This window comes from Cupressus sempervirens, chromosome 8 (assembly GCF_028749045.1).
Source record: "Cupressus sempervirens isolate cs-2001-9-10 chromosome 8, ASM2874904v1, whole genome shotgun sequence".
NCBI lineage: Eukaryota > Viridiplantae > Streptophyta > Pinopsida > Cupressales > Cupressaceae > Cupressus > Cupressus sempervirens.
Genome location: NC_143125.1, coordinates 149,478,674 through 149,493,474, shown reverse-complemented (window position 1 = coordinate 149,493,474; position 14,801 = coordinate 149,478,674). Strand labels below are relative to the sequence as shown.

The 14,801-nt window shown below is 30.5% G+C and overlaps 1 protein-coding gene across 1 annotated transcript; it reads left to right on the top strand.

The window, feature by feature from the left end:
• The first annotated feature begins 4,237 nt into the window (after positions 1–4,237).
• On the top strand, positions 4,238–8,386 carry LOC149541988 (G2/mitotic-specific cyclin S13-7-like). Its single transcript, XM_089795674.1, has 9 exons — positions 4,238–4,297; positions 5,475–5,525; positions 5,635–5,847; positions 6,589–6,738; positions 6,994–7,080; positions 7,179–7,340; positions 7,694–7,852; positions 7,968–8,146; positions 8,248–8,386. Exons 1-9 carry the CDS (start codon positions 4,238–4,240, stop codon positions 8,384–8,386), a joined length of 1,200 nt encoding a protein of 399 aa, XP_089651800.1.
• Positions 8,387–14,801: the final 6,415 nt, after the last annotated feature.

Below are 14,801 nucleotides of genomic sequence, written 5' to 3'. Positions count from 1 at the left end.
AGAAATGATAAAGATGTAATTAAAGAAGACCCTAATAAAAAGATTCATGGAAGAGGTAGTAGTAGTAGAGAGTTCAAGAGAACTTGTTTCAAACATGTGGTAATGTTGGACACAAGGCTTACCAATGTTTGGTTGGTTCAAGAAGAGGAAAAAAGAACCTTATGACACATGAGGAGTAAGAAAATTAAAACCTTGTTGAGAAGGAAGTTTCACATGACATGGGAGAATATATGATGTTTAAAAGAGTCATGTTGAGTACCAACGAACCAGATTCTCTCGAAAGGAGGCAATTATTTAGAACTATAATTTATAAATTAGAAGTTTAATGTTTAAAGGTTATTATGGATAGTGGTAGTATTGATAACCTTGTATCTAAGTGAATGGTACAAAATCTTGGACATAGGAGAGTCAATCATCCTTGCAAGTTCATGGGATAAGTTAGTTTCAAGATAATCACATGGTTAAGGTGAAGGAACAATGTTGGGTTAAGTTTAATATTGGTCCATACTAGGATGAAGTATTATGTAATGTTGTAGTATGAGTTCTTGTCATGTTTTGTTAGGGAGACTTGAGCAATATGATGTTGGATCTCTATTCATGATTGCTAAAGGAATGTAATTTTTATCATTAAGGATGGTTAGAGATTCACTTTACTTCCTTTGGAGGAGGAAGGAATAAAAACTAAGAACCTAAGAATGTTGGTGGATTACACCTTAGGAGATCAGAATTTACTACTGGTGACTGGTAAGGTTTTTGAGGATGTACAGTTGTTGAAAATCTTGTTAAAGGAAGATAAACCAATATATTCAAAGGGCTTGTGACTTTCAATTTTTTTTACAAAGTAAGATTGAAGAAGAAGAAGTACCATGAGTTGAAAAGAATACTATGGTATCATATGAGAAACAAAATTTCATAAGAAATTCAAAGATGGAGAATTTGTTGAATGATTTCAGAGGTGGAGTTAGATAGTTGAAGCATCCATTGATGGTTAATAATAAGAATTGTTATGGAATAAAGATATAGGACTGAAATCATGGAACCTATAGAAGAATAGTACCAAACATGAAATGGTGTGATTTTTTGGATAAATATAGATTTTAAGGAAACAAGAGTAGTCATTTGTACAAAATGTATAATGTAGATGAGGGATACATCATCAACAAAGATAATGGAAATAATTAATTTAGTGGTTTGGATTAAGAAGACAAATGAGTGGAGAATAGGCATGAGATTCATGTCTTGAACATGGTTAACTGTTCATAAGTTTCCATTATAGAACATTTTGAAGTCACCCAATGTGTCTGATGTAAGAGAATCCTTGGGTTGTTGGAAATCTTGCATCACCCAAAAACATTTCCATTTTTATTTTATATTTCTTGTTCATTTGGGAAGTTTTCCTATTGTTTCAATAGATGATCAATCTAATTGGCTTTTATCTCGTGTAATGCTTATGGCGTGGTCTAAGCATCATAGAGATCTTACACCTATCTTCACAACTTGTCATGATGTTTTTGGATAAATTTAACTTAAGTTTGGCTTGATCTCATTTTGGCTTACTTGTTATAATGATAAAGGTGGGAAATGGTAACTTGTGATGAAGATTCACAACATGAGATATTTAATCCAGTACATTGTTCTATGATGTTGTGTGTATGGCCAACCCTCTTACATGTCTGCATGACACAATGTATCTATTTGTAATACATTTATTTTACCCTAGGAGTTAATGATCGGGTAAGCTGACTCGTGATTGGTGATCTTATATATAAGTAGGGTAGTGGTTCTTGTTTAGATGAGAAGGATTGGTATAAGCAACTAGCTAACTAGGGTTTGTAGACATTGTCTTATTTTTGAGGAATAATCAACTACAAGCATGTTGATGAGGACAATAGATGTATCTTGCTTGTTACGTATCATATATTAACAATGGTGTTTGAGGAATAACGTTTATTTCTACAATATCTGCATTTGTAGTCCAACCTAATGATCTAGTGATATTTCTTCAATCAATGTTCATTATTCTTTTGTTTGTTTGGGTATTTCCACTATAACATCTCTATCTACAAGGATTGGACATCTCTTTTAGAGATTTAGTCCTTGACTACATCAATTTTAGATCCTTGACTCCATCAATTGCAAATCAAAATATCAATTGTAGAGTCAACAAATTCGATTATACTATCATGTACTCTAGTAAGGTATTTAGTCTCTAGACAAGAGTATTAGGGCTCTAGAAAATGAAGTGGAGAAGGGTGGAGGGTGTGTGGGGTGGGGGTGATTAGGGGGCTATAAATAAACAACAACTGCTTATTGAAAAAAGTGACACATATCTTCACCTTTTTTTCCTATCTCATTTTATTCACCTACAAGTTTGTTTTCAAACTTGTTCATAATAAGAATGACTAAATAATTTGACTTAAAAATAATATTTTAGATATTGCTTGAAATTAAGCAACAATCATTAGCATTCATGGGGTCCTAGCTTTGTAGGTTGGGTCACAAAAAGGAAAAATAAGCTAGGTGGCAACGTGAGAACCCATCCTAATCCTATAGTCAAATAAAACTGTGTTATTGAACTTCAATTTCTAAATCGTAATTGCTTTGCTAAAATAACAAATTATTCTAAATTATCATTTTTTCACACTTCTAATTTTTCATTAGAACACTTAAATATAATGAAAATGCACTTATGGAACCTCTTTAGAACATGGGGTGAACTTAAGCATAACTACTTATTAAAAAAGAGACACATCTAATTATTATTTTCTCTCTCCTTTTTTATTTATTTAAAATTTTAGATCTCTAACCAAAAAAAATCATTTAAAGATGCTAAATAACAAGCTATAAAAATTCAAAGTTTTATTAAAAGAATCAAAACACTCATTTAAAAAATAAATTAAAAACCACACATATATTAAAAAGTTATGCTCATTAAATTTGAATTAAATCACGCTTATTAAATCTGAATAAAATCATGTTTATTAAATTTGAAAAGAAAGCGATGATTCAAAATATATTTATCTTTTTCTTGATAAATACTTACAACGGCTATTTCAACCTTCCCGGGTTATTAGGGTACCTATAAAAAAATTCAAACGTATACTCTTAAAACTACAACAACCTTAACTTCCTCATTAGGGACACACTGCTACGCAAGATTTAAGATTTGCCATTCTGCTTTCATTACATTTTTATTTTGAAATATCAGTTCAATTCGGCTTTCAAGAGGTGTGATTACACGGGCTTTGCCATTTAAAAGTTAAAAATCTTTTTTTACTACCATATCTGATATTTAGTATTGGCGCTTGCTAATTTCCACACAAAATGTATAGTGAATTTTTTTCTACAATTTTTGTTGTTTTCGATCATAAAATACATATACAGATCATAAAAATCAAATGTTGAAAATTTCAAAAAAATTCATTGTATTTTCTTATGTTGTGAAATTTAGTCAATGGTACAATTTGTAGGGATGATAACCCCATTTTATATTTGGCTAATTAGTTTGAGATTCTTCAAAAAAATTCATTGTATTTTCTTATGTTGATAACCCCATTTTCTTAGATTATCTGACGATTTACACATCAAAACTTAATTTCTAAAATTGCCTTACTTTTTCCAAGCTTAACTTTTTCCTTACTATATAATGTTTAAAGATAATCTTAAATAAGAATACTAACACTCTACAAAAATATAAATTTTGCTTTCAAAATAACATGTTCTTTTTGAGATTTTACAGCAAAGTGATGAAATGATAGAGAACCACAAGATGACTTCCAAGACAGCCCAGATAAAAGGTGCCTGGACATTTCTATTTTTTTTTTGTATATGGTATTCTTTTTATTTTGTTATAATTAATTATTATTATCTATTATGCTTGAGTAGAGTCATTTTCTATATGATGTTTTTTTTGTCAATAGATTAATTATTGTTATTTATTGTAATTTTTTTATCGGTAAACGGCCTAGATTATTATTATTTGTTAGAATTAATTATTATTATATGTTAGGTGAAGGTAGATTCGAACCCAAGACTTTCCACATGAAAGGCTCGCACTGTTGCCTTGTAGGCTTATTAAGTGAATTTAAACCCCCAAGACCTCCCACATGAGAGGCTCGCAAGTTACCGTTGTGTTGTAGGCTCTTGCCTGTTTTCCATATGATATTCTTATTAATTAGATATAAATTGTTTATATGAAACTATAATTGTAATGATTAGATTCAAGATTCTCAGAGAAATGGTAATTGCAGCTGCAGAAATTTCTTACCAAAATGTTTCGCAAGCTAATGGTAGGAAGGTTCTGGGAGATATATGAAATTTTGTGGAAGACTTTAATGGCAGATGCAATATCCCCAGTCTATCGCTCAATGGGTATGTTCTTTTTCTGATACTCCGGGCTATATCTTATCAATTTATCAGTAATTATATTGTTTGATGGACCAAATGTGTGGATAGAATAAGAAGGGACATCAGCAATATATATTGTGAAACTGGTCATATAATCATCTAAAAAATTGCAGTCCAGTCTTTCATTGTGGCCTGCTGTTTATTGTCACCTGATATTTAGGGTAAAACAATTGCTTTTTATAAGAAATGGTCAACAAAAAGTCAACCAGTGAATAACTTAAAAAATAAAAGGTTAAACATGAAATAGGTTTTTCCATTTGTTTTTTTTGTGTATGATCATGAGGTTGCATTCAATTCAAAACTTTGTTTAATGTATTATGGAATCTTAAATTAGTACGTGTTTTACAAATTTGGTGTATTTGTATCTGTGTTTTTAGTATATTTTAAAAAATTATACAATTTCAAATGTTGTCTATTTTTTCACCAGCAATTATCAAGTACTTTAGGGCCAGCTAAGTTATTGAGTCCTAGTATATATAGGATGAGCTGGACTCTGCTCTGTGATTTAAGAGGTGTATCAATGAGTATGAAGTGACTCTCAGTTAGACAATCTTATGAAATAATTACACACTATACCCTTTTTTGGATCAATTATGTGTGTACAGAATAAGAGTTATATTGCTGATTTTAGAGCTAAATCTTTCCAAATTGATTGTTATTCCAGGGATCAAATCTGTGGAAGGAATGTTGGTAATGCTGGTAATGATATAGGGTGATAGTTAAATCACTGTATTTAACTCTTGTTATTGAAGTTCAAATCCTTATTGCTGAACTTGTTCATTTTGTCAATAAGATCCTCATTTGTAACCCTGTCAATTCAGAACTCTTACTAAAAATGTTTACCTAAATTTAAAAAAAAAGAAAATTATATATCTATATCTATATCTATGTGCTGCGGGTGGGACTGTTCTTTTTGAATGATATGTTCTGTCTGAATAAGAGAAGTTATGTATGAATAAGATATGATTAGTTATGTGATAAGAAATGGACAATGCATTTTCATGAAGAGAGTGTTCAACAATCATGTTTATATTTCTAAACTTCAACAATAATAAATATTTTGACAGTTTCAGGAGCTCTGGAGATCGATTGCTTTTCAATCCATCCCTGTGAACAAGGTATTCTGGGTCACTGATAATAAGATTATCTAAATTTGACAGCCTCATTGAATATACCAATTCCGCTCCTATCTTCGTTTGTTTGAGACCCTTCTCATTATATTTTCAGCAGTGTCAAAAAGCGCTTAACAGACAAGGGAAGACCAGTACTTTTCAGAATCTTTCTACAATAGAGGAAGATGCCAAGTATAATGCAAAAGACTTGGTAATTGTTGGACAAACAAGCAAAATTAATGCAGATCATATCAACAATCTCCAAGCTGGAATAAGAAAAGTGAGAGCTCCAATGCAAACTACAAATCTCACAGGTCAAAGTGAAGTGGTACATATTTTCCTTGCATGAATATTTAACCTTTTTTTTGAATTTTCAATATTTAATAATATCATCAATTTTTACAATAATATCAAATTTTGTTTTAGAATTCGATTGTATATGTTTTTTAGTATCAATGTTTTGGATCATCTATCATTAGAATTCGATTGTATATGTTTTTTAGTATCAATGTTTTGGATCATCTATCATTAGAATGAGAGACAAAGATAGTTAAAAAACATATACAATCAAATTCAGAAATAAAATTTGATATTTTCAATATTTGTTGGCAAGCTGAGCATATCAGTACTGTTTTCTAAATAGATAATGGTAAAAGATTTGTTTTCTGATAGACTTTGTATTCCTTAAAAAAATAATTTCAAATAATTGATGAGATTTGTTCGTAGTGTTGTTGTTTTTCATGTTTACTAGTTCGATGGGGCTAATAGGAATTGGTAGCAATCACTTTTATTTCTATAACATTTGTTGGGAAAAGAAAACAAGGTTGTTATTTTAGATTTTTCCTTATTTTTATCCGTGGTTTAAAGTATTCATTGATTCAAACATTTTGTAAAATGACTTTGAGAATGGTTGATGTGATACAATAGAGAAGTAGTTTACCGTCATGGGTAGTAAGTTTTTGCTTTATGTTGATTCTGTAATTTGCACCAGATTGAGTGTGCACTGCTTCATTAAGCAGATATGTAAGTCTTATTTTATCAACAAATCTGTAGACTTTCTTATCTGCAGAATCTTTTACAGGATTTCTATGGTGGATTTGTGGCTGAATTGTCCCAGGCAAATGAGCTCTTGCCAGACATTGATGGAGGGGATCTTGATAATCAGTTGGCAGTGACTGAATATGTGGAAGATATCTACAAGTTCTATAAGGAAAATGAGGTACTTTCTTGTGATTTCCTTTTCTTTTCTGTATTGAGATGTAGATATTTTAAATATGTTTGAGTTGCAGTAAATGCATTATCTTTTAGAAAGATTCAATGCTTAACACTTAAATGCAATAAATTCTAAATACATTATTTATTCTCATAAGATTCTAATGAATCACTACTTGTAAAACACATCACAGGCATAATATCACAAGATATGAATATTTATATATCCATATATTGACCATTTCTGATGTACCTTTTTCAGAGAATGAGCCGGGTGCACAATTACATGGCCTCTCAATTAGAGATAAATGCAAAGATGAGAGCAATACTGGTTGACTGGCTCATTGAGGTGAATTCTTCTCTTTGGCATCTCTTAAAAGTTCATTAAAATTATTTACAATGATAAGGAGTGATAAATGGTCTTCTGACCGAAATTGGAACTTGCAGGTGCATTTGCATTTGGCGTTGATGCCAGAGACATTGTATCTTACCATAAACCTTCTTGATAGATATCTATGCACTGAATCTATTTCAAAGAAGAATTTACAGTTAGTGGGCCTCACAGCAATGCTTTTAGCTTCAAAGTATGAGGAAGTTTGTCCTGTATCGGTAAGGATTTCATTAATGGGTAAATATAAATTTATTTTTTTGGTGCCATTTGTATGGGAAAAATTCTGGCTATACAAGCACCTTTGTTAGTTTTTATCGTATTGTTTATTGGTGCCACTCTGTTTGGCTTTTGTATCTATGAGTGGTCTTTTTTATGGAGTCAATCAGCCCTTATTTTGTATTTTGAGTAAGGAACGAAGGTTTTCTTAACTGATTTTTAAACTGATTTTTTCCTTCAGAAACTCTTGAACCAGTTTTATGTATTAATATATTAGTAACTTGCCACCTTTATCAAAAATATTTCAATATACTGAAAGAATTGTGTTTCTGATACATTGTAATTTTGTTTGCAGCTGTATGATCTGGTTAGTATCTCGGGCAGCTCATGTACAAAAGACAAGATTCTGGCTATGGAAAAAACAATGCTCAACAAACTCAAATTCCGTATCACAGTCCCAACTCCATATGTATTCCTTGTTCGATTTCTCAAGGCAGCTGATTCTGACAAAGAGGCAATTTACCTCATATAAGCTCTGAACCTTTTTTATTCATGTTTTCCCTATTGTTAGCTTTATTTAACTTACTGTTTTTATGCCTCTTGATTTTCGGTTTTGCTTTAATGTTCAGATGGAAAATCTGGTGTTTTTCCTAACCGAGCTAAGCTTGGTGCAATATGTTATGGTCAAGTTTACTCCTTCACTGCTGGCTTCAGCAGCAGTCTACACTGCTAGGTGCACCTTGAAGAAGAAGCACATTTGGACGAATTTACTTAAATACCATACGGGTTATTCTGAAGCAGATCTCATGTAAGTTTCTTGTCCTTAAATTCCCTTGAATATGAAATGAGAAATAGCAAGGTATTTCTAATTTGTAAGTTGTTTCATTGTCAGAAATTTCCTTTGTGCAGGGATTGCGTTAGGTTAATGGTTGCATATCACAGTAATTCAGCAGGAAATGGATCCAAGAGTGTCCGAAAGAAGTACTCTGCCCCGGAGTTTAACTCCGTGGCTCTTCTAAGTCCTGCCAAGCTGCCAGTTTGGACTTAAATAGTTGTTCTAGTGTTATATTGTTATTAGGATTCAATTTAATATGTGAGTTTTTAGCCAGATTCATCATTGAACTATGTTTTATGAATATTTATTCATAAGAATATTTTTAATGTTATGATCTTGTTATAAGGTCTAATTTCCATTTATGAATGATGATTCACGAAAGTTTTTCCAAATTGAAGTATGATTTATGAATGATGATTCACAAAAACTTTTCTGTTATTGTGACATTTTTCAAAGATTCAATTTTGTAACTTTGGAGTCGAACTTATTGACCCATATATTATAAATAGCAATGCTAAAACCCATGACTCTCAGTTGTGTGTTTCAAGAGTAGTAATTCTATTATTGCATTGTAACTACTTCTGCATATCAGCTTTGTAAGAAACTCTTAATTGTCATTCTGAGCCAATGAAAGGTGTTTTCTTCTTTTATCTCTTTATAGAAGACAACTTGAATCTGATGTATTGTGCTGTTGTATTCACCATATAAGGCTCGTTCTCTTGAATTCTTCTTCTTTTCCCTTAAATTTCTGTCTCTTCATTTTCTTCTATTCACTGAAATGAGCATGTAAAATATTGCTTTAAATTTTTCCACCATGATTGCTTGGTTTTTTATGATTGTGTTTCAAACTTTGTTACATTTGTTAAAATGCTAGTTGTTTCATTTCTTAATTGCATCAATTGGTATGTGACCACCCTTAAACATTACATACTAAGGAAGAAATTAAGTTTGAAAAAATAAGTCAATTTTGACTATTTAACACTTCTAACAGAAAAATCAAGCCTTTCTGATGTTTAAGCCATCTACCCGTATGTTGGCATGACAGTGATTTCAATGAATTATATGTGTACGAGCTTATGTACTTATGTCAGCCAACTGGAATGCCTTTTATTCTGAAACGGTATTAGAATAAGACTTGAATAATTTATTTACATTTTTTATGTGTGGATTTTGAAGTCTTACAATCTATTCATATCGGTTTCAAACTTTAAAACTTTAGTTTATTTTGAAGGTACAGCCCTATGTTGGAGAGAGCTGACAATAATATTACACGTACAGGTGACTGTGCCATCCTAAATTAAATCCATCCAAATAGAGATTTATTCTAATTGCAAGATAAGTGTTCCTACAATGATTACGCATACATGTTCATTTCCTTCTAATTATCAAGCAACCAATAACATCCAACAAGCGAGCCAAATTCATGAGGCAAGAAAAGATACTCAGGAAGCAAATGATACAAGGAGCTGGGCAGAGACTATCGGTTTGTGAAAATGTCAGTTCCCAAACAAATGTCGATTTATTTATTAGTAAAATTTTGGGACAAAACTATCTCAAACCAAAGAGGTGGAGATTCCATTATGTGGCAAAAACATTAATTAACACAAACGTCGAATGAAGGTGCAGACGTTGATCTGCAACTTTCTTATAAAACTATGGAAATAAAAGGAAATTCCTATGCTGACTACAATGCTTCTCCTACTTTTTTTCATTTAACTTTATATGGTTGTATAATATGATCATGGTGTCAATGGGTCCTTGGTCTATTGGTGAAGTTGAATGGCTCACAAAGAGTCTACTAGGAATCAAGTCTTGCTGAGTGCAAGGCCGGGATGAGGCTGAGATTTTGCCTCGGGCGAATTTGGCAGCACGGATACTTTTTAGTCCTTGGCTCTTAGCCGAAGAGGTTTCAGGCACACATGGGCCTGGGTACCTAAAACTTGTTTGTGGATAACCTCTATCAAAAACAATATGATCATGGTGGACCTGTGAGAGGTTTATACTTTCAGGGTAATTGATTTATGTTGTTGCATTGACAAGTTATTTTTTGTATGTACTTGTGAGAATCATTGTGTTGTGACTAGTTGTATATGTAATTAGTGATGCCTTTCTTTTTCTATGGATGTATATTTTTACTCCTAGATAATTGGTTGAGTTGATCTTGTAATGTAATTTGTAATCACTGTTTGTATGTTCTAATTTTATGGTGGTATTATGAGATGCACTCATTTCAGATTCGTGTGCCCATTTTGAGATGACTAGTGTGATTTGATGGTTTCACTAAGGTATGTGCTAATGGTTACCTAGACCTTGATTGTATCATGATGTTATTTCATGGGTACCCATATGATGTGATATAGCATTTGCACAATGTGATTGATTTGATTAGTGCTACTTATTTTGATTACTACAGCATTGTGTTTTATATGTTGGAATATATTGTTATTAGTATTTTGATCATTTCTGCATTATGATGCTTTATGATGTTATGTAGTGAATTTTACATTAGAAACTTTGGATTTTATATTAGTCTAATTCTATGATGTATTGTCTCGAATATGTTGTTGAGTATGTTAGTTGTTTACTTTCATTGATATATGCTTAGAATATTCATAAAATAGTTTATTTAAATGATTTTAATTTAAATACAAGATTGATATAATTATATGGAGTGTACTACCTCATCACACCACTAATACGCATTTTTCTCTTGGTGTTGGTATGAAGTGACATAGAGTCATAGTCACTTGCTTATGAGATCTACACATTTTTATTGTGTAGGAACACATTATTAGAATTGTGAATTTAGATCCAAAAACTATTAGCCAAGGGCTTTAAGAAAAATCTAGAGCAACTTTGTTTATGTGCTCTAGGGACATGTCTATCATCTCGTAAACCTACTGGTAGATGTCACCCAAATTGATTTATACTTGTAGTTTTCTATTTTGATCACAAATCCACAATCATATTTTCTATAATAGTTGCAAATCCACAATTTTTGGAGTAGAAAGGAACTTTCCCTTAAACATTTTTAGGTCAATTTTCTTCCTTATCTTCATCTCATAATATGATTTTCTACTTTAATTAGATTGATTGTAAGCATATAATCTCTAGATCTATTTTGTCTTTATCATTTAATCACTTCAATTTACATTCACATTGCATATCTAAATTTAATAGACATTGCATGAAGAGGACTTGCTTGCATACTTAGTATAATTTGGGTTTAGTATTGGCATCCCTTTATTCTATTTGGGTTTTGCTAATCTAACTTGAGTTATATTGAGAGTTATATTGGGAGCCCCTCTTTCTCTTGTATTGAATGTCTAGAGTGAAAGTGTTTTACTACTGAATTCATCTCATCTAATTTACATTTTAAAATTTATTCATGTCATTTTCACAATTTTCAAAGTAGAAAAGCACTTTCCCTTGCACATTTTGAGGTTAGCTTTCTCTCTTCTCTTCATCGAGCATATCATAGATCTAATTTTTTACTTTAATTGGACTGATTGCAAACATATAGCCTCTAGATCTATTTCATCTTTGTCATTTAATCAATTGATTAAATTCACATTCATATTTGTTTAAGGTTATCATATGGTTTTAAGTAGTTGTCACATGATGTAGGATTTAGATATATGTTAACATCTTATTTAATTCTACAACTCACATTTCTTATATATTCAAGAATTGTAATGCCTACCCCAGTTTACTTTTTCTATTGTATTGCTGAATTCTTTTAGGCTAGCTTTATGGCTATGTTTTATGATTTAGTGGTACTCGGTTACCTGATTTAATTAGATGTTATTTTATACTTAGTTTATATATTTGATAAGCTACTTGATACTCAATTATTTCATGTGTTTATATTTATCCTTTTGATGATGATGCTTTGTATGTTAATATAGTGATTTCAATTATCTCATGATGATAGTTAGATTAATAATTTATATACAATTTTCTATGGTTACTTACCCCGTACTTGCATGTGTATGGTGTACACGTATGTTCTACTTTATATTTGATGTTTCTGATATGCTTGAGGGAGTCATAGTCACCTGCTAGTTAGGTTCTACACAATGCACCACTCCCTACCATTGCCTGTTTAGTTTATATTTATATGTATATGTATATGCTTGGCTTTTATGCAGATTGTAGGTATTGAGCATTGACTTCCCTAAATTGCCAGGATAAGCATGCCCTATCCCAGTATCTCAATGGTAAAGAGGGGAGATAGTCCTTGAGTCCAAATCTTAACCCTAAGCTAATTTTCCTAGAAAGTAGGACAAGTATTTGAGTTATTTATCCTTTCAAATTCATTAAGAGACGTGAATTTGAATGTTTGATCCTTGAGCTTGATTTAGTACTTTGCCTTTAAAATGGAGTTTCTTATTTAGATTTGTGAGTTTGTTGTGATTTCAATTATAATTAAATCAAATTAAAAGATTATTAATCATTTAATTTAACAAAGATTTTATAAAGAAAAAACATTTTTAAATTATATTGAATTAATTGAGAAATTAATATTATAGGAGAATTAAATTCAAAAGATTTAATTAAAGTTCTAATATGGTGTAATAATATTTATTTAATTTAATAATAATTAATTTAAGAGTTTCTTTTTAATTAATGAACTCTAAATATTATTATTTATTTATTAATAAATATACTATATTAAAGACATCTTGTGATTTAATAAAAGAAAGAGAAAATGAATTTAATTAAAATGCAAAAAGTTTGCACATGAAATTAAAATAATAAAGAAAAGGGTTTCCATGATTGTAAAATTGAAACCCTAAAGGGAGAAAACTCTTTATGAAAATTCTTGTGAGTTTCAAGAATTCATCTAATTAACATAAGATCAAGGTAGGATCTTGTTGAGATTCTTCACAGTAATTTTCTTTGAATTTCCTCTATCTTGATTTCCATGTTTTTTATGGATATGTTTTTAGAAATAATTCTAGTTGAAACTCTTGTTAAAATTATTGTTCTTTGTCATTAAAAACATCTGTGAATGAATTCAATATGGAACCCTTGTTTTAGAAACTCTTATTGGAAAATTGGATTTATCTAGTAAATTATGAATTGAGATAGGGTTTTTGGAAAAGAAAACTAGATTTAAATTATTAAATTTAGATGTTTCAATTTTGTTTCCCTATCAGATCTATCATGACAATTTATTTTAAAAAATATTATACATTTACTACAGTAGTTAAAAAAAAAATTGTGGTAATTGCATTTATAAATATATTAATTTCATTTAGGGAGGTGGCTTTGTTTTAAAAAAAATATTATATATATTAAAAAAATATACAATTTTTTGTAGGGAGGCAGGTCACCACCCCCACCCCCTCTTCTTCCTCCTCTGTTTTGCATTGCCGACAACCTTTTTGGAAAGGTCTGCACATGGAAAACTTGTTGCCGTAGCAATAGGTACTGCTAACACAATACCCTGTTGCTACGACAACAAGGCTACTGTGGTAATATTAATAGCCCATGAGCTTTAATGATAAGGTAAGGTCTTTTTAAAAAAAAATTAGTTTTTATTGGTATTTTTAATATATATTAATTTTTATATATATTAAAAGTTAATTGTTATAAATATTGTTATTATTAATAATTATTATTTTATTAAAAGATTTAGTAATTATTTTATTAATAATTAAATAATTATTGTTGAGTTTTTTAATAATATTTAATTGAAGATTTTATTAATTACTTTATTATTAAAATATATTTATAAAATAAATTGATAATTGTAATTCAATTGGAAAAATTGATTGTATTTAATAAACTTGGATTTTGCTTAGATGGTTCAATTTTATATGGAAATGATTTCTAATACTGAGGAATTGTGGAATATTTGTGAACTTGAAAACCTTAGCAAATCTGACAGTTAAAAAAAAAAACTTGAACCTTGTTTGTAAATCAAAACTTTTATGTTTTCAAACAAATGATTTATGAAGCTACATTTAATGTGATGTATGATTTACTTTGTGTTGGGTTTGGGTTTGACTTAGTACATTGACCAATTTTGGATGTTTACTAGAGGGGAGTCCCTGTTGTGTGAGATGTTGTGGTTGTGTGATTTAACCTTTGAGATATGGATCACAATTTATTAATTTGGTCACGATCTTTTATTCCCAACTATATTGTGATGCATTCACATAATTATGTAATGAGTTTTGATTAGTTATTTACTAGTGCTTTCCAATTGCTTGTATAAGATTGAGGTGAATATTGTGAATTTCTTGGTGTAACCTATGAGTTTAGATCAATTATCTTTTGGTGCTTTCTAGTTGCTTGTATAAGATTGAGGTGAATATTGTGATTTTATGAGTTATACTTTTTATGAGCTTAGGGTAGGTTATCTATGTGTATGTTGGGAAGTGGCTTGCAATGGAGGTTAGAGCCCTAAAGAAGTTGCTTAAGTAACCCATTGTAAGTAGTATTGATAACTGATAAAATTTCATTAAATGGGTTAAAATAAATTAACAAGAGCTAGTGTTTTACCTCGCCCATGCCTCGAGTGTTGTACAAGCTAGGATGGGAGTCTATTTTGTTTGAAATGGGTTTTAGTAGGAAAAATGAGAGAATATGTTAAGAGAAGATTAATTATGGATGACAA